Below are 20,052 nucleotides of genomic sequence, written 5' to 3'. Positions count from 1 at the left end.
CAGTCCAATCTTGTCTAACTATAATTATATTAAGTTATCTTTATAATCAGTTGAGGAACAACTATGTTAGCATTTGACTTAGACTCTTCTTCCATTTTTGGACATATACAAGTAAAATATAGGAAGCATCTAGAGATAGACTCAATTCTTTAAATAGACTTGTGTTCAATCAGATTTTTCTACCATCCTTGTGATTTAGATTATTTAGATAATTTTAGGTTTAGTTTCTTCATCTGTAAAATGGGATAACAATATTTCTCTACCACAAAGACTGTTCTGAGAATGAAATAAGTACTTACTAAACGGTCAATTTTGAAAGTTATATATATGCATGTATAGAGTTCAATAAACACGTTTTATCTTTTAAACAAAGTATCACAAGTATTTTTTTTCTCTACAGCACATTTTCTGTATTCAAAATTTTTATGTTTGCTATGTTCAGAAAGGCAGGTATTGTAGAATTCTTTACTCACTGGCGTAAAGTGTTAATGACCCTCTTGCTTTACGTACCTCCCTTGAGTTACTATGGATACTTTAATATTATATATGCTCATTTAATCTCCCAGGGAAACATGATTATAGTCAACTAAGCATTTTCCATCCAGATTAAGTTGTGTATTACAATACTTTGCTTAAATTAATGTAAGCTGTTTGTGTAATTTTTAGCTTATATATGGTGAGCCATATTTAAAATTTTCACACTGCTGATATAAACTCAAAATATCCACTTTCTAGGAGATTTAAATGTATGTGAGTAAAATAAAGCTGTGACAGAGAATATCAAATGTCTCTTAAACAGAACTTATACCAAAATGGAACATGTTATTTGCTAGGAGGGCATTTGAATTTCTATTTTCTCTTTTAGTGAATTTGTAAGATTAAAAACTGAAAGCTCTCCTTTGTCAGGTCAACAAAGAAGATGATCTTTTGAAATTTTCTTCCTAGACACAAATTTTTTGGCTGTTGAAACAAAGTGAACAGCCTCAGTGTTCTAAAAACAATCAGATTTAAAGCCAATCTAGTCTTTTTGTTTTAACTACATAACTATGTTTAATTTAAAGAAACTTAAAAGCATGAAAGATATTTTAAATTATGAAACTCTTATATCCCACTTAGATAAGAGGGTAAAGCTATATAAAGAACAATTTTGAATACCAACAAATTATAAAATAATGGCTTATTTCACACACACCATATTTGACAAATATTGCTGAGTCTTGTCAATAACTTTTTATCAGATGAAAAGAACCATTATATGGACATGTCCAAATGTATGTATGTTTTTTACGTTTTTCTTAACTTTGTTGGGGTGACATTGGTTAGTAAAATGATATAGGTTTCAAGTGTACATTTCTATAATACATTACCTATATATTGCATTGTGTGTTCACCACCCAGAGTAAATTTTTAAAAAATTATTTTCAGAAATGACTTTCAAGAATTTATCTTTGTCTCCTTAGCCACACTGTTTTGGAGATCACGTTATAATGTTGCTTGTTTGTTTTTTAGTGCCGTAAAGCAGGATCTGCTGTCTCTAAACTCTATAAGGTTTACAAGCGTCCTAATTGTGGTCAGTGCTACTGCAAAATAACTGTGTGTCGCTTAGGGGAGAATAACAGAATGACATACTTCTGTCCTCACTGTCAAAAAGAAAATCCTCAACATGTTGACATAAGGTGAGATATCTAATTTTAAGGTATACTATTTGCCTAAATTCTCTAACTAAAAGGCTATTAATAAGAGAACATAACTGAATAACTATCAGGCTATTAATAAGAGGACATAACTCAAAAGTATTTGAACCCTTGGAAGGAAATAGTAAATAACATCATCAAAGAACCAGAATGACCAAGGATGATTTTGAACCACTTCTGAATTCAATAGAACATCTTTAGCTCAGATATTAATATCCAGCCTTTGGCTTTAATCTCATTTATAAAGTGATTATAAGGAGAGGTAGATATGTCAAATAATTGGAAAAATGCAACTATCTTCAAAACTTTTATTTCTTACTTTATTTAGAAATAATATTATAATACATGAGCAAGATGTCTTTATAGAATTATGTATTATTGGTGAAATAACCGACTACTTATTAAACACATATTGGAGATTCTGCCAGTAGCTGAATATGTCTTCAAATGATGGTTTCCAGAACTGGGGAAATAACCACAGGCTAGGTTCAGGGACTCACTGGACCCACTGTGAGATGAACATGAGCTAAAACTCCATTGATCACCCCACCTCCATAAGCCCCTCCTCTGACTGGTGGACAACAGTGACATTTTGGGTCTCCTGGAATTAGTGTCAGTTCAGAACCAGTTTATAGTCTCCGAAACACTTGATTATTTCTTTTTTCCCCAGTGCACTGTTACCCTGGTAAAAGGCTGTAAGTCCCTTTAGGGAGGGCTGGGAGAAGTATTAACAATGTAAAGTAGCTGCATGGCAGTATATGTGATTATAAGCCAAAATAACCAAGACAGACCTGAAGCACGTTAAATACTACCAGAGTTCAGGGATGTTAGAGGTAGGTGTGACAATTAAGTTCGCGAACTCATCCTAGAAAAAGTGCTACATACTTCATTGCTGAATATCACTATGGTCACCTTCAAAGCACTCCCCTTGGGAAGCTATGCACCAATGCCAGCACCTAGTCCACCTTTCAAAGCAATTTTGGAACTCTTTTTCTGGAATGACCATCAGAGCTATTGTTGTATTACCCTCAATATCCTGAATGTCATCAAAATGTCTTCCTTTCAATATTTTCTTTACCTTTGGGTAAAGAAAGAAGTCATTGGGGGCCAGATCAGGTGAGTAGGGAGGGTGTTCCAATGCAGTTATTTGTTTACTGGCTAAAAACTCCCTCACAGACAGTGCCATGTGAGCTGGTGCATTGTCGTGATGCAAGAGCCATGAATTGTTGGCAAAAAGTTCAGGTTGTCTAATTTTTTCACACAGCCTTTTCAGCACTTCCAAATAGTAAACTTGGTTAACTATTTGTCCAGTTGGTACAAATTCATAATGAATAATCTCTCTGATATCAAAAAAGGTTGGCAACATTGTTGCAGCAAGTTTGAGAACTTAATTGTCAAACTCTGTGTGTGTGTGTGTGTGTGTGTGTGTGTGTGTGTGTGTTTACACACACAGAAAAGGTTGGGAAGAACTCATACAAAAAGTGTAATTTGAAGTTTACTTTAAAAAGATAGTTAGAATTTGGGTTAAATAGATGAGAAAACAGAAATTTAATTGGAAAGAAGGAGCCTGGGCACAAACCTTGAGTCATGAATAAGCATGGCATGTTGGAGGCATGAAGATAACGTTGGTCAGGCTAAATGAAGACTTAAGCTGTTCAATAGTAAAAGCTAGTTTTATAAGTAGGAAGAGATCAAATAGTAGGAATCATTAGTAGTGCTGGAATTAGTAGTGCTGGAAATGGTTTAGGCCACCGAGTTCTGGCCTAAATCAGTGGATTAAGGAGTTTTCATTGATTATAGCGTAAAGAGAGAAAATGAAGAGATTTAATCCCATGTGAAGAAGCTAGTGCAGTTTAGTGGGTGAGAGATGGTTACCAGGCCCGAGGTTAAGATATTGGAAATGGAGAAGAAAATAAGTACTTTAAAAAGTTAAAAAGTCAACAAGAATTGTGACAGATTCAATATCTAAGGTAATGCAAAAAGTTTTGGACCCAAATAATAATAGCGAGACATTTTAACTTTATGGGTCTGAGAAAGTCAGGACGGAGTGGAAAAGACAGGCTGAGTTTTGGAGCTGTGAAGTAGCAGTGCATCTCTGTAAGAGATATCTCAGGGGCCACAGTACAGGGTGGGAGATAATGGCTCGAGGGGAATCGGCATGGTGTTGTTAGTAGAAGTATTAAAATGGGATCAGTTCACTGAGAAGGTATAGACAATAACCAGGGTTTGAACTTCAGAGAATATCCATTTCTACAGAGTAGGAGGAAAAAAGTAACCAAAGGAAACTAAATGATATAGTTGGAAATAGGAGGACAAGCAGTGAAATACTTGGCTGTGTGGAAGCCTGGGAGAAGGGAGCATTAAATGCTACTTTATTTTGCATAACTTTCTTTTAGGTTTATAAACATTTACGTTGGTAGTTTTTCAAAATAATTTGTTTTGTTTAGACAAAAAAAAAAGAGAAGAAAGAAAAGAAAGAAATCAATTGCTTCCCATACAGTAACTAGTCTCCACTAAGAAGGGCAGAGATTCCTTAGAGACACTGTCATCCCCCACCTGTTTTTTATGCCTCAGTTTCTGAGAATCAAGCCCCTCACTATTACCCCCTTTGGGGTTACTGAGATTATAGATGAATTTGGTAGTATTTGCAATCACTGAGAGCATGTATGGAGAGAAGCAAGGAAGGTTTCAGGGGTCCTTGAGATTACCTTCCCTTTAGAGGTCAAAAGAAGGAAAGGAGGTCGTGAAAGAGAGGTGAGAAGTGACTGAGAGTTAAATCTGAGGGAGTTAGAGAGGTGAATACTCGAGAACATGGCCACTGTATATGACAACTGAGAAGAAATCATGGTCACCTCCCAGAAAGCAGTTTTAATAGATATGGAGGGATGACGTTTATTCATTACATCTATATTTATAGAATATTCACATAATTCTATATTCCAGTGAGAGGAGATCTTTTTAAGAGAAACCTGTGTTGCGTCCAGCACAACAAGAGCAGTGGGAAGCGAGAAGGGCGGCACAAGGTTAAGAAAGACAGTAGACAAGAGTAGAGTGCAAGCGGAGCCAAGGGACTCAGGTTTCAAGGACTGAGCCCCGAATTGGGCCAACACATGGCTTTTATTAGGTGTGGAAGTAAAAGAAGTAGAGCTTGTCAATCTCAAGATCTGTGAATCCCATACATTACAATAGGAAACTGATTTAAAACTTATTTAAGCCAATCACCCTTGCCTGCAGGCAGTGGCAAGTCTCAGGATGAGTGCTTCCCCTTTATGCATATGAATAGATGGAGAGCACATCATTGAGTCACTTCCCCTGCAGGTTGTGGGAAGGAATGCAGCCACAGAGGCAGAGGCTCTCCTTAGCCGGGGGAAGGTGGGGGGCTGTGCCCACCTCTGTCAATCCCACGAGTTCCCCAGATGGTCCCCATGCGGCTGTGTCTGGCTTGGGTTGTCCGCCTCCACATGGGGAATCTTACCCGTCATTGACTAGCCAGGCGTCTTTTGGAGCCAAACAGGGAGACATAAGGTGTAAGCACAAAGGTGAAGCAAAGTCCCTGAAAGGATCCGGCTCACAGACTCTCCTTTCTTTAGGGGTAGGTACGAGGAGACAGACAGGTAGGCTGCAGCATGGCAACAAACATATATGTACATGTACGTATAAGGTACTAGTTGATAAGCAGTGCGCTAAACATCAACCACAGTGAGGGGACAGATAGTGACAGGGAAGTTCCTTTTCCACAGGGTGGTCAGATAAAGTCCCCAAGGAGATTTGTGAAAAGATCTGCTGACTTATAAAGGTCTGAGGGCGAGGAAGGCGGCAGCCTGGGAAGCATGAAGCTTCTGACTTGGTCCTTGAAGAGAAAGCAGGCGAGTGTGACTGACCAGAGCGGCAGGAATGAGTGCAGAGGGGTCTGCTCTGTTTGGCAGGCATCAGAGCAGGCAGAGCCTGGCTGGCCATGGTAACACGTTTTGATATTCTTCTGAATATGATGTGATGCCTTGGGATGGTTTGAGCGAGAGGGAAATAATGGATTTATATATGAAAAGATCACTCTAGAGAGCGTGGGGAGTTCTGAAGTTGAGTGAGCTAGGAAGCCAGGGTATGTTTTTGAGCAGAGGGGTGACAGAAAGTGACCTGTGTCTGAGGATCGTTTGGGCTGCTGTGTGGAAAAGTGACTGCAGTGTAACCAACGTGATGCTGTGACATAAGGGTCCTCTCAACAGGAGTGCTCGTGGTAAATGATGGAGACTTGAAAGAGAGTGGGGTGGTAAAAGAAAAAAAAAAGGTTGAATTTAGGATATTTTTAGCAGTTGATGTAGGGTTAAGCACTGAGACTTATACAATTTAGGGGACCTTCTTTATGAAGACAAATGAACATGAATACAAAGTCTGATCCTACTGTGACTATTTTAGAATGAGAAATCACAAAAAAATTACAATTTTTCACTATCGCAAACACCAGAAACATTAGGTTATTCATTAAGTATGTGATGCACCTATCTAATGGCTTCTTTCATGTTATGACCGCATCCTCCTTGCCTTTGTCATATGACCACCACCCATGTTATTATATTTTGTATTAGGGATAAACAAGAAAACTGTCTTTTAGCTTCACAGTTGGATATTGATAATGAATATTTTTCTCAAGCACTACTTCTTGTCTGTGAGGGAGCTCCTAGAGCAGTGGTTCTTAAACTTCCGTGTAAACCAGAGTCTCCTGGGGGGCTTGGGAAAACACAGCCTACTGGGCCATACCCCAGAGTTTCTGATTCAAAGGTCTGCGGAGAGGCCTGAGAATCTGTCTGTCTAACAAGTTACCATATGGTTCTGCTGCTGCTGGCCCGAGGACCTTACTCTGAGAACCGCCACCTTAGAGAACCCCAACCCTTAGGTCTCCCTCAGCTGCCCTGATTTCCAGCCTCTACCAGGCCGGTCCTGGGTGGGTAGTGGGGTGATGCACGTGTTGAGTGGCCTTGCAGCCTGGGTTAGAATGGCTCCTGGTAAGCAAGGAACAAGACAGCATCTAGTTCAGATCCTTCTCCTGGAAGTTAAAGTCCTGCTGCTCCTTGATGTCACCAGGGCACATTGTCCCTGGGCACTGAGCAGATGTGAGATTGTGCTGGCAGCCCATGCGCCTTGCTGAGACAGAGCCCGGGACTGACTGACCACAGAGAGTGCTCTCCGCCTCTAGCATGCAGCTAGAGTACTGCTTCCATTCTCCATGCTCCCCGCCCCTGGGAGTTGCCTCAGCTGCCGGTGAATTTGCCTCTGTAGCAGAGCCTCCAGGATTTGCTGACTGGGTGAGAGGGTAAGAAGTGTTAGGATGACTCAGGTTTTGGGCCCAATCAATGGCGTGCATGGTGATGCCATTTACTGAGTTGAGACAAACTAATAGGGTTGCCTACTGGGGGAATGGGGATCATGAATTTCATTTGCACTGATTTCCTGTGACTGCCGTAACAAAGCACCACAAACCTGATAGCTTAAAACAACAGAAATTTATTTTCTCACTGCTCTGGGTGTCAGGAGTTCACCGTCAGTTTCACTGGGCCAAAATCAAGGTGAAGCAAGCCTGTGCTCCCTCCGGCCCATCTCAGGGAGAATTCATCCCTTGCCTTTCCTGGCTTCTGGTGGCCACCAATGTTCCTTCATTTGTGGCCACATCACTCTAATTTCTACCTCTCGTGGTTACACTTCTCTTCTGTGTGTGTATCAAATCTGCCTCTGCTTCTCTCTTATAAGGATACTTGTGTTTGGATTAAGGGTCCACCCAGATAAGCCAGGATAATCTCCTCATGTCAAGACCCTGGATTACATCTGCAAAGATCCTCTTTATAAAGTAACATTTATGGGTTCCTGGTATTATGCCCTGTTATCTTTGGGAGGCCATTATTCAGCCTACAGCAGACATGTTAAGTTTGAAATTCCTGCTACACGTCCAAATGGAAATAAGAAAGAATTAATTTGTAGGTAATTAAGAAATAGCACAGTAAGGAAAAAATGCTTTCAAAGCTTCTATGTGTAACAATACATATCCTCTTATAGTTAGTGAAATCTAAAGGATAGAAGATGAACATGGGGAAAAGTTAGAGCACATTGAAAATCTGAAGGTTGTTCAGATTGTGTTTACTTCATTATGAATAAAATGCATAATGTTGTCTTTTGGAGTAAGTAAGGAAAGGGCAGGGATTAGGTCAAGTAAATCAGTTCTACAGAAGCCCTGGTGTTCCTCAGGAATAAGAGTTATTGAGCACCATTAAAGTCAAGATAAGTAAAGATAAAGAACCATAACAAGGTGTGTCTTCCTTTCAGATTTCCCTAGGCTATTTATTATTTTACCAGACAGATCTGAATTTTAAAACTGGTGTTATTACATGTAAGGAGCAAAATGTTACAGAAGGCAAGACTATCTCTGAAAGTCAAAGAACCCATATTCTGAAATGTAAGGTACTTGGCCTTTCTCAGAGGAGCTTTTTTCAATATTAATATTTGGAACCATGAAAGGAATCCATGACACTGTCATGGCTGCTTAACCACGTGATGTGCTCTGTAGACCTCGGGCTGCGTATTAACGGGCAGGATGACATCAGAGCTTTGTAAAGGCATTTTGTATAACAATAAACAGTTAAGAATTCCAAGTGGAGAATCATGATTTACATTTGTGGCCAAAAGTCAGGTTTGGTTTTATTGTTTCCTTACTGATCCATTAATTAGCTATTCAACATAAAACAGTTGTACCTTGAAGAGAAATAACACACGGATACATATCCTTGTCATCATTATAGATCAACTAATTGATAGGGAACTTAGTAGATGCTGTTGAGAAATTCTGGAGGCACATGAAGTTTTCAGGGCACATGAAGGAAACGTTAAAACTTTTCTCATTTTACTTTCAATACTCTAATTTCTGCCTAATTAACTCTTTCTCCCCCCTAATTTGGTTAAATAAAGATACTTCTGTTTTGCTTTGGGAAGAGTACCACTTAGCTAAAACCTTTTTTGAGACATGCTTTCTAGTGGTTATGTCCAATAATTTTAGTTGGTTAAACAAACAAGCAAAGAAACACAACTCTTTGAATAAAATATTTTATTTGACATTTGTCTTTGACAGCAATCACTGGGACCCAAGTGAAAACATTTTATTCTGAGACAGTTAGAACTTGTAAGCAATCATAAACCGGTAGCTTTTGGGTATATGAATGGTTCTGTGAGTTTCTAACATAACAGGATGTGTAAGAACAAGGCACTTACAACAGCGTTAATTATTAACTTTAAACATTCGTTTATAGGAAGTTGCCAACTAGAAACAGCACCGTCAGCTGGACATCTAGCAGCAGGGATCGTCTTAGCGGCGACGTAGCACGGAAATGTGAAGAGCAGTGGACATGTGTGAGCTGCACGCTGATCAACATGCCTTCTTCTATGGCGTGCGATGCTTGCCTGACTGCAAGGCCTATTGGTAAGACGGAATTTGGATTTTGAGTTCATTCCCTTTTAAAGAGGTTTGATTGTACCCACTCAGGTGTATATTTTCTTCTATCCCGATATTTCATAACTGAAGAAAATGCTTTCTTTCTGAAAGGTTTAGAAGAATTGCCAGCCTTTGCATGTAAACCAAGCTAATAATCTGTTGAGAGGGAGGGAAAACATGCTGGTGCTAAAAGAGTCTGTGCCTTTGTATCTCAAAAAACTGAGATGATCACATCTGTTCTCTACTGTTTCTGATGAATTATTCAATAAAGCTTTGTTTTATGCAGATTTCAGCAACTTTTGAGTTTGTAATTCAGTCCAAGTGTCTCATCAATTGAAAGGGAGGATTTCTGTAAGAATATCTTCGCAGGTGGAATAGAAAACTGCTGAATTTTTTTTTCCTCTTCTTTATCCTTCCTACCCTTGTTATTAAAATCTTTACCCAGACAATTGTACTGATTTCATTGAAATCCTTCAAAATAACTCTTCATAGCTCACAATGTCGTGCGTTCAGAGAATGTAAAACCTCAGAGGAAACCTGTGATTATGAGCCATCGCATTGATGCGGCTTCTATTGTGTTCTCAGAGTGTTCTTTCTTTCTTCAATTAGAGATGAGAAAGTTCATTCTTGACTTAGGGACCCCCACATCGTGTTGGCTGTCATGTCGTGTTTTGTTCTCCGGGCCAGAAGGGCCGACCTCGCCCCTTGTACAGCTTTGTTGGGAGCGAAAGGGACCGCATCTCGTATTTCTATCCCTCCCTCTTCAGTATCATTCAATAAGAGCCTTCGGAAAACTACGGTCTTAGGTTTCCACTTTTATTTCAACATTCTGAAATGCCTTGACACATCTCACTATTTTCTAGTTCTTTTTTCCTGAGTATAATGGATCTGTAGCTTAACTACCGTTTAGAATATATTACAGTACAGATTCCAAAATCCTAGGATGCTTTGTTGAAACATTTTTAATAAATGTTAAGTCTTTGTAATTCATCTTTTCTTAATTTTAATAAGCCCTTCACTTTGTCTTGTCATTCACAGAAATATTCCTGACAGTTCAGATGTAGGCCGCTAACTGCTGATCTAAAGCTTTTTGAGATATCACCTCTCAATTACTACTGCTTTAACTCTGTGGCTAATAGTAACAAAAGTGATAGCTGAATAACCTTTAAATACTTACACATAATATGAAGCAAATCTAAATCTTTGTTAAACCCCAACTCTGAGCCCCTACAGATTGTTGAAATTTTGTACGTTTTATAATACTTCATTCCCTAACCAGAACGTTGTTAATTGTGACCTGCCCAGGCTAACTTTGTGTTATTAGTTCCATATATTAGTTCACTGTAATAAGTGAACTAAATGCTTTAGTCAAATAAAAAGAAAATGTTTCAAATAGTCAATATTATATTTATAGGAACATTGCAGAATTCTTTATTTCTCCTTCCAGATTCAATACTCAAGAATGAAGAAAATTCTATTGCCTTTAACAACTTGGTGAAATACCCTTGTAATAACTTTGGAAAACTAAGTACAGAAGTAAAGATCAACAGGAAAACTGCATTTGGAGCTACAACCCTCGTCTTGACCGACTTTAGCAATAAATCTGGTACTTCGGAAAGAAAAAAAAGCCCAAACCAGATACTAGATGGGGATTTTCAAAACGCTCCTCCCACCGTCTGTTTTAATGATACACCACACCCCTCCAAGGAGAGAGCCCACAATGTAACTCACCTGTCTAACACAGCATCACCCACAGTTTGCTCTCAGTCTAAATTATTTAGTCCAGCATATAAAAAACAGAAAACAACTCGTTACTCATCGCCAGGTCTTGAAAGTTGCAATGGTGGACTCTCTAACAGGTACGATGCTTCTAACCTGGATCTTTAAGGTATTTGCATTAAGTTTTTTGTTTTTTTTAAATTCATGTTTATTGGGGTAACAATTGTTAGTAAATTTACATAGGTTTCAGGTGTACAATTCTGTAATACTCATCTATATATCACATTGTGTGTTTACCATCCAGAGTCGGTTCTCCTATCACCATATACTTGATCCCTTTTATCCTCATCTACCACCCCGCTCACCCCCTACCCTCTGCTAACTACTAAACTATTGTCTGTGTCTATGAGCTTTGGTTTCTTCATTTGTTTGTCTTGTTCCTTTGTTGTTTTCAGTTTTATTTACCACGTATCAGCGAAATCATAGGTTCTTGACTTTACACTCTTGGTGGGAATGCAGACTGGTGCAGCTGCTATGGAAGGCAGTGTGGAGGTTCCTCAAAAAATTAAAAATAGAATTACCATATGACCCATCAATCCCTCTCTTGGGTATCTACCCAAAAAAATCTGAAAACATTTATCCGTAAAGGTATATGTGCTCTGATGTTCATTGCAGCTTTATTTATGGTGGCCAAGACATGGAAACAACCAAAGTGTCCTTTGATAGATGACTGGATAAAGAAGTTGTGGTACACACAATGTAATACTATTCTGCCATGAGAAAAGATGAAATAGTGCCATTTGTGACAACATGAATGGATCTTGAGATTATAATGCTAAGCAAAATAAGTCAGGCAGAAAAAGTGGAGAACCATATGATTTCAATGCATTAAGTTTTAAGAAGGCAGAAAAATCATCCATGGTAGGGAAGTTGAGTTCGTTGTGGTTCAATAAGTCAAACCCTGAGAGACAATTACAGTCATGATCTTCCCTTGCCTTCTCCAGTGTATAATGTAAGAGAGGGCAAGACAATGAAAAGCATAATCTCCTACATCTGGAAAAAGTTATTTATTTATTTATTTATTTATTTTTTTCCTGACTGTAACCATATACATGCTCAATACAGAATTTTGGAAAGTATAAAGAAAAATGTTTAAGTCCCCCATAATCTTACCGGTTATCAATCACCACTGTTAGCATTTCTATTTAATTTCCTTCCAACAAAAGATCTTCTGAAAGGGAGACTATCATTTATAACAGTTTAGCAAGTGTCTTCTATTCTAAAGAGAGGGATCTGAGGTTCTTTTAGTGACATTTCTGCTAAAGAAAAGTGGCTATATCTCAAACAACTATCTGGGGTAGTATTTTTTGTTTCAACCAAAATGGCCCAAAGAGCATGTGTGCTACTTTTGTATCTGAAATTAAAGAGATGTACTTCCAATTAATAAATACTGCCCAACCAGATATGTTTTATGAGATTGCCAACGGCACATCCTGGAGAGGACCGCAACTGCTCTCATCAGAGATACAGAAAACTTAATAACAATGTTATTCCAGGATCCTTAATGATTATTGGCAGCCCCTAAAACTGTCCACACTCCTTCCCCACCTTGTTTAGTCCCTTTATCTGGACTTCCCAGCTATCCTAACAGGACACTTCCATCAGAGAGAGACATCTCTCCACAATTTTCTTTTCCAAGCTGTTTGTTTTTGTTTTTGCCTTTTTTTTGTCCTTCAGAAAGGAGGTTCTGTATCCCCAGCATTTTAAAATGCAATAAAGAGTGTTTTAAATGGAATGAAGGTGAGGAATCTTCTTCCCCTGTGTCTTGTCTTGCCAGTGGAAGACAAGCAGAGAGTTTCTGTGGAGGCGATCTAAAGGAATCTCAAAGGGATTCTGATTGCTAGCTTCTTCTCTGATTATCTCTGCCTCTGTGGATGCAAAGATTCTTCTTTCTGGAGTGAGACGAGGCACCACTTGGTGTACACTTTCAGACCAACCTCTGGGAATCCTTAGAGCTTATGTCACAAGAGAATTCTGAGAGGTTTGGTCAATAGATGCTTTTATCTCAAGTTTCCTATCCCAACCCCAAATTTACCATTAGTTAATATATTTTTTTAAATTAGTTTCAGGTGTACCATTAGTTAATCTTGATAATTTTTCCTTGACCGATTTCTTAAAAAAATTTTTTTATAATCATTTATAATAACTGGTTTAACTTTTGTCCATAATACTCCCAAATGTTACACATTTGAATTAAAGTCTGAGGGCCAAATTTTGAGTGGCTCAGTACACCACTTTTCACTCTAACCCTAATTAATGTCCCATGATAAAAGTTCATGAAAGAGCTAGTTAAGAGTGTCTGAGTTGGGCAGCTATCCTGTAAGAAAATCATTTTTGAGCAGCCTCTTCTGTTCTGTAGCTTAAGTGGAAAAAAGTAGATGCGATAATCTTAAAATATTGTGGCATTTGCTGTATCCTGATGAAATATCTTGACATATTTTTATTTCCTTAGCGCTTTGTAGAAAGTCCCAGACAATTTAATTAATGAATTAGGGATTTAAGAAAAACATTAATGTAACCTTAAATTTAAGTGATTTCTTCATAAGCCATTAGTAATAGGGTCATGTGATTAATCACAGCATACAACATTACTTAGAAATACTGCAGCATGTGTATGTGTGGAATATAAGAACCCCAGGACTAAGACTCTAAAATCAATCAAGATCATCTAGCAAAATAAATGTCAAGTGATGAAATACACTTACCCAGCAGCCCTTCTGCACCCAGCTACTTTACAAGGAATAAATTGCAAATTACTGTCATTTATTTCATTTTTTCCTCGTCTTGCAGCTATAGTGTTCATCTTGTGGACGAGATCCCTTTCAGAAGCTCACAACGTAATACGATTAAAGCAGGTGGCCCACTCAGAATTTATAGCCACTTTATTTTTCCTTTAATAATTATTTGGTAATTAATTTGCTTTTCGTTCTCTTAATTACTGATCTCATCACTACATGTTGATAAGGCCTATTTTTGGATTGGTCTTTAGATATACTTGAAGTTTATCCAGCTACTGGATTATAAATTAGATGATTGAACCAATTTTCAAGAAGCTAAGAATAACTGCTAGATACAGTTTTTAGTCTTTGTTACACTTCTGGTAAACACAGTGATACCTTTTTCAAAGAATGCATGTGTTTCAGGTTAAACTTTTTCCTGAGCTGATACAAAGACTCACCACGTAGACCAGTGAAACCAAACTAGCAGAATCAGTAACATTTTCTCATGTCTGCTGCCATCAGGGTTGCCATAGTTATACCTCTAATCAGCAGGGAAGCACTGACACATTACACATGTTTCCAGGTCACCTTGTATAGCGTTCAGTCCCCAAGGATTTCAGAACTACCTGGGACCATTCAGGATGATTCATTGGACCTCTGTTTATTTTAATCTTGAAATACCACTGAACTACAAAATCTACATTTAATGAGACTGATTCATTAAAAAGAAAATTAGAAGTGTAAAATAAGTTAAACAGTGATAGATTGATCACTGAAAAAATAATATCCATTTTAAAATTACATACCTGTGCTTGGTAATTGATCATTGTTTTTATCTGATCTCTATTCAATGTTATTGGTTTATTTATTAATAACTATTTATTGAGAACCTATTATGCATCAAGCATTGCTCTGGGTTCTAATGACCTCTACCTCAGCAAACTACAGCCACCAGGGCCAAATCCAGCCTGCACCTGCTTTTGTAAATAAAGTTTTATTGGAACACATCCCAATCCCATTGGTTTGCATATTTTCTATGGCTGCTTTTCATGCTGCAACAGTAGAGTTGAGTAGTTGCAACAGAGAACATAAGACCAGAAAATATGTGTTATCTGAAAAGATTTGCCAACCCCTGATCTATTATTATATTACAGATCATATATCATCCAGTCTTAATATCAAAATGATAGTCCTAATTATTAAAATAAGTTAAACTATTCCCTATGCTAAGTTTATCTAAGGAAATGCTCTGCTATAGTTTAGAAAAATTTTAAATATTGATGGAAACAAAGAGGGACCACGATGTCCTCAATTAATCAGAACATCAATTGTCTTGGATAATATTGTCTATCATAAAATTAAGATTAGCTGTGCATATTTAGAGCCGATGTGATGAAGGTGGCATCCGTATCTTGGTTATGTTAACTCAGTGCTTCACAGCATCCTGTGCACACGAATTACCTGGGAATCTTGTTAACATGCAGATTCTAATTCTGCCCAGGACCTGGGGCAGGAGCTGGTGATTCTGTATTTCTAAGGCGTTCCCACATGATGCTGGTGGACCACACTGAGTACAGGACTCAGATGGCATATGTCTGTTTTTAACTTTATTCCAAGGAAGAAATGGAACGGAAGACCGAAGTAGGAGACATTGGGGCCTTTGCTTTCCCCCTTAAGCCCAACTTCCACCTTGGCCCCTTCCCTAAAGAGCTTTACTAGTAAGAGAATCTAAACCTCTTCCTGGATGTGTGCAACCCTGGATGTTTCTAGGTAGAAGCCAATGGATTAGAAAATGTTTAACTAATTGCTATCTCACACAGCCACTTTCAAAATAATGTATAAAACTGTCCTTGCGTGTGTCCCTTTTTTTAATGAGAGCATCATTTCATTCCTTTCTGTTAATATTCTTAACCTCTTTTCTCCTTTAAAAAAAATGTAAAAGCACTGTTTATGACCCACTTGCTCCAATTTTGAAATCTCTTGACTTCCCTACAACCATGTGTATATTTAGCTTCTCTTAAAGCTCAAGTTTTAATATTGCCTCTTGGGGGCGGGGTAATATGTGGAGGTTTGGTGGAAAAGAATAGCCTGTAGCCTCTCAGCTTCCCTATTTCAAGTTGGTATTACCCGTGATTCTAAAATATAAGCCACCACCTTCCACCCTGAAAAACTTAACCAACAAAATAGTTGCCGGCATAATATTTCACAGTAATGACTTATTCAGCGATGCCTGTAGCTGCTTTCATCTTATAAATGCCTGCTGCACGGACAGTTTCAGAAACTCCCTTCAGAATGGTTGCGTCCATCCCAAGCATTAGAATGTGTGAGTCCATCGAAAGTAATATAGTTAAGCATCTGTTTTATAAATGAGTTTAAACCAATTTCATCACAAATAAAAGATCGCTTATATGTCAATTACATTTCAAAAAAAATGAGAGAAAAATTCCTCTGAACAATTAAATTAGACGTGATGTCTTGAGGCATCGTTACAGGACCAAGTATGTGAAAAATGTACAGACAACCCCCCACCGAACGATGGTTCCATGTACGATTTTTCAACTTTACGATGGTGTGAAAGAGATACGCACAATTACATGAGATATTCAACACTTGACTATAAAATAGGCTTTGTGTCAGATGATTTTGCCCACCTGTAGGCTAATGTAAGTGTTCTGAGCATGTTTAAGGTAGGCTAGGCTACGCTGTGCAGTCCGGTAGGTGAGGTGTGTTACAGGCCTTTTTGACTTAGAATGTTTTCAATTTGTGATAGGTTTATCGGGACATAACCCCATCGTAAATAGAGGAGCATCTAATTTAGGATGCAAGGAAAAAGGAACTACCTTTGATTTATAAGGATTTTTGATTTAAGAATGATATTTTTTCCTTAGAAATTAATTAAGCAATGAGAAAGGATGAACCTTTTTATCATTAAAAAGTTACAAAGTAGGGACATTAAGGGGAAGGACTTATGGTTTTAATTAATGTGAGCTATTTTTCGCTTCAACTAGTTTATTAAAAAGACTAATAATGCCTTATAACAGCATTATTAAAAATATTAAATGCCTTATAAAAGCATTATTAAAAACATTAAAAGTATAAAAAATTAAAAATAACCATGAAGCTCCTTTTCAAAGAAAATTCCGCTCACGCAACTGCATTAGAAGGCTGGCTTCTGGCCTTTGTACACTGTGTGCAGGAATAACCTGAGATACTTTTGATCCTAATCATGGGGGAGAGAAAAGCTTCCTAACTAGCTTTACAAAATACACATTTCTGCTCAGCCAGGCAGCCTGTTCTGGCTGAAATATGATTGCAATTGTTATAGTAGCCTTGATCAAAGAAAAGCATAGAAAATTGTTTTTAAAGTGGACAGTAGAAAGAGTGATCTCTTTGTCCTAGTCAGAGCCATTGATGAGAGTTTACTACCAAATGAGAAACTAATTAGAGAAGACTGGGGCTCTAGTTACTTTGCGGTGTGAGGGCGCAGCTCAACTTGAAAATATTTTTAGAGGAAATAAAAGTGGCCACACTGTAATTTTGGGTAAGAGACGAACTGAGTATCACAAATGAAAACTAAGGAAACTGGACATATTGGATGCACAATCCCTCTGTTCATTCTTTAGAAACTTAAATGATGTGCTTTAGGTACATAGGTCACTTTGAAAGTAAGTTAGAATTACCTGGGAAAAACCAAGAATGAAAAAGACTTAGCAGTTTGTGTAATTACCTAAAGTTGACCGTGGTCTCCTTTTTGATACAGTTTCTTTGTACAAGCGGGATACTAGCCTGGGGTTGAGGAGCTGTGAATGGTCCCTTTAGCACTATTATGCTATAGTTACTTTGTAACCTGTCATTACAGTGAACTTCAATTTAATATGACAGATGGCACTTGTACATTAACTGCTTGCAGACCTCACTGCAGTAAACACAACCGCCTCTGCGTTCTCCGAGTTGTGAGGAAGGATGGCGAAAACAAGGGCCGGCAGTTTTATGCTTGTCCTCTACCTAGAGAAGCACAATGTGGATTTTTTGAAGTAAGTGTAAGATTTATTAAGCTTGCTATAGTGTAATTGAATATTTCAGTTATTAAAACCTGACAAATACCAATCCTTTTCTGGTTTTACCTTTAAGTTTTAAATAGCCATATTGACATTCGGTCGAAAGCCTGAATGTTGAATAAATTAAAATTCAAGGAGGTTCATCAAAAAAATAGAAATTAATCAAATAATAGCTATTAGATTGGTAGAGTGTATCGTATTTGTAACCACAGTGTAGCAGTGTTGCCCTTAGTTTATAAACATGGAAAGGAATTGAGTGATATTTTTCCCAGGTGGCCAAACAACTCAAGATACAAATTTGCTTCTCTTAACTTAAATGCTACATCAAAACCTTCTGCTTATGCATTGGATAGAGGTATACAAGAAAAAATAATTTACATGCTTTGGATGTGCAATATAAACTTAGCGAATCCTACTACATGAGCTTGACCCAAGAAAAGTAATGGCACCATAACAATGTAGATATAGGTGATTCCCCAGGCCTTTTTGATCTGTGAATGTGCCCCTGAAAATGAATGTGCGATAGCAGCCAAGAATTGGGTCCTTCTAGTCACACTTTCTGCATTTCTCAGTGTGAGCAGCTCACTCTGCTGAGTGTGATTCTAACGTTAAAGATACGTATTCTTCCAACTGCTTCATCTGAAAAAACAAAATATTGATCTGCTTCAGTGCCGGAGCAAAAATTCTCTGAGTGGGCTTCTTGAGAGAGAAAAAAGCTATCTTCAACATATCTCCCAAAGGAATTTCCCTGGGAAAATTTGGTAATGATTGTAGATGTTAACCCCTGCACAAGGTGTGACTCTATTCCACTAAACTTACAGATTGGCTCCTCAAGAAGCTTTTATAGATGTAATGGAGACAATGTGACTAGCAATATTCAAAATAGCACAACCCGCTTCTTAGACCTCTCTTGAGGAAAAAATAAATAAGAATAAGAGTAATACAGTGGAATCTGTCTAAATTAGTTCAAGTAATTCTGTATTGGATTCTTAAGAGACTAAGGAAGTTTAGTAATGGAATCATGACAAATCTTTGATCTGAATAGTTTTAACAAAGTTTTTATAGCAGAAACACTGGTTTTTGTTTTATAGCAAGACAAGGGGAAGTTCAGAATTAAGTCAATTTTCTGTGTGATTCAAGCAAAATTGCAAGAGGTGCTTCTTATAGGATATAAGCTTTTTTGAGGGCAACGAGTAATGACATGTCTGTTTTACAATGTCAAATTAATAGTAAGAGTGATGAAGACAGTATGGCATTAATCAAATGCACCCAAGCTTAGCCTGCACATCCTTCTAACTTTCATCTATACTTTACAATCTTTGTGTTTTTCCCCATAGTGGGCAGATCTGTCCTTTCCATTCTGCAACCATGGCAAACGCTCCATCATGAGAACTGTGTTGAAGATTGGACCTAATAATGGAAAGAATTTTTTTGTGTGTCCTCTTAGTAAGGAAAAACAGTGCAATTTTTTCCAGTGGGCAGAAAATGGACCAGGAGTAAACATTCCAGGATGCTAATATTTTCTCCTGTAGAATATCTGGCATTTAATCTCTTCACCCTATGTATGTTGAGTCCCCTTTTGTTTAAGAGAAAGGTTGTAGAATATCTATGGTACATTGTAAAGTTATTGTAACATTTGAAAATTGTTCTTTTTTTTTTTTTATGTGTACCATCTTTTCATTCTATGGCTATGTGTTTGTTTTTTTTACCTTGATGAATGCTATATATGTGTTTCATCAAATATACAGTATATTCCATTTAGTATGTATATTTAATGCATTTAGTAATGACAATAAAGTATTTTTAGCATGCTCTTGGTCTCGTAACTTCTTTGGGGAAGCAGCGATTTTTTTTTTGTTTTTTTTAGGAGAGGATTATGCAGTGTAATGAATTAATAAGGTATCCTGTCTGAAATGACTATTTCTCTCTAGCATCGCCACTACTCATGTGATTAAAGGTGCTTTATGTTTTCATTAAATTAAATTTAAGAAATGAGATCTCCTTTATGGAAAAGAATATTTCTTTATTTTTAAAATTTTATTTAGCAAACTTGAAGTTCCTGTTAGATGCTAGTGATATGTCAAACACTTCTAATACTTCAAATGTAGTCTTGTGGAAAGCTATGGGGATTCAGAATATAAAAGTAACATTTAAGAACAGAAGCTGTCTGTATATCTTTAAAAGAGAAGTTGATTTAAATTTTTCTGATCTTGATTTTAATATGTTAATTTAAATAAGTCTGCTTCAAAAACTTAATAATGTGTTATTTTTTTAATTTGTACTTTTATCTTAACTCCCTTTTGTTTTGTTTTAATAGTTTAGTTCAGGTA

The 20,052-nt window shown here is 37.4% G+C and overlaps 1 protein-coding gene across 1 annotated transcript in view; it reads left to right on the top strand.

Annotated features, from left to right (window-relative positions):
• NEIL3 (nei like DNA glycosylase 3) overlaps positions 1–19,292 on the top strand; it is a 44,018-nt gene extending 24,726 nt beyond the window's left edge. The window contains exons 6-10 of the mRNA XM_033104796.1: positions 1,510–1,676; positions 8,984–9,153; positions 10,613–11,024; positions 17,524–17,698; positions 19,060–19,292. Of these exons, the coding sequence (XP_032960687.1) occupies positions 1,510–1,676; positions 8,984–9,153; positions 10,613–11,024; positions 17,524–17,698; positions 19,060–19,239 (1,104 nt within the window). The 3' untranslated portion in view covers positions 19,240–19,292. The remainder of the gene's footprint in view (positions 1–1,509; positions 1,677–8,983; positions 9,154–10,612; positions 11,025–17,523; positions 17,699–19,059) is intronic.
• The last annotated feature ends 760 nt before the right edge of the window (positions 19,293–20,052 follow it).

This window comes from Rhinolophus ferrumequinum, chromosome 4 (genome assembly GCF_004115265.2).
Source record: "Rhinolophus ferrumequinum isolate MPI-CBG mRhiFer1 chromosome 4, mRhiFer1_v1.p, whole genome shotgun sequence".
NCBI classification, from domain to species: domain Eukaryota; kingdom Metazoa; phylum Chordata; class Mammalia; order Chiroptera; family Rhinolophidae; genus Rhinolophus; species Rhinolophus ferrumequinum.
Note: the sequence above shows the minus strand (reverse complement) of the source record. Positions and strands in the feature narration are given on the sequence as shown.